The sequence below is a fragment of the Priapulus caudatus genome, unplaced genomic scaffold (genome assembly GCF_000485595.1).
Source record: "Priapulus caudatus unplaced genomic scaffold, Priapulus_caudatus-5.0.1 Scaffold16811, whole genome shotgun sequence".
NCBI classification, from domain to species: domain Eukaryota; kingdom Metazoa; phylum Priapulida; class Priapulimorpha; order Priapulimorphida; family Priapulidae; genus Priapulus; species Priapulus caudatus.
Window position 1 is genome coordinate 1 of NW_014593872.1, and position 702 is coordinate 702.

The 702-nt window shown below is 39.2% G+C and overlaps 1 protein-coding gene across 1 annotated transcript; it reads right to left on the reverse strand.

Annotated features, from left to right (window-relative positions):
* Positions 1 to 13: 13 nt before the first annotated feature.
* On the reverse strand, positions 14 to 682 carry LOC106820512 (acetyl-coenzyme A synthetase 1-like; the record flags this gene model as incomplete). Its single annotated transcript, XM_014825023.1, has 1 exon — positions 14 to 682. A coding segment is annotated over one exon (669 nt), but the record flags the coding sequence as incomplete, so codon positions are not given.
* Between the last annotated feature and the right edge of the window lie 20 nt (positions 683 to 702).

The window sequence follows — 702 nt, forward strand, 5'->3', positions numbered from 1 at the left end:
CGCAGTTTCTTACCGCTATTTCCACAATCTTCCCACTTTTAGTTCTTGGGATATCATTTACTTGAAGTACTTTAGCGGGTACATGACGTGGTGTTGTGTTGCTTCTAATCTGCGTTTTAATTTTTTGAATAAGAGCCTCGTCTAATTGTAACTCAACTGCAAGTTTTACAAATAGCACGATCCTGACATCATCCTGCCAGTTTTGTCCAATAACAATAGATTCTAGCACTTCGTCCAACTTTTCTACTTGTCGGTAAATTTCAGCCGTGCCAATTCTTACGCCACCTGGGTTAAGAACGGTGTCAGAACGACCGTAGAAGATTAACCCGCCATTTTCAGTTTCTTTAACGAAGTCTCCGTGACACCAAATATTTTCATATGTTGAAAAATACGCATTATAATATTTCTCATTATTCGGATCATTCCAGAAGTATATTGGCATTGAAGGAAAGGGTCTGGTACAGACAAGTTCACCTTTTTGATTCAGTACGGCTTTGCCAAATTCATCGCGAATTTCTACGGACATCCCGAGGCCTTTACATTGTAATTCACCCCGATAAACCGGAAGGATAGCTGATCCAAGTGCAAAACAAGAAATAATATCAGTTCCTCCTGATATTGAAGAAAGGCATACGTCATTTTTTATTTTTTGATACACATAATCGTAACTTTCAGGCACTAATACCGAGCCCGTTGAGAGTA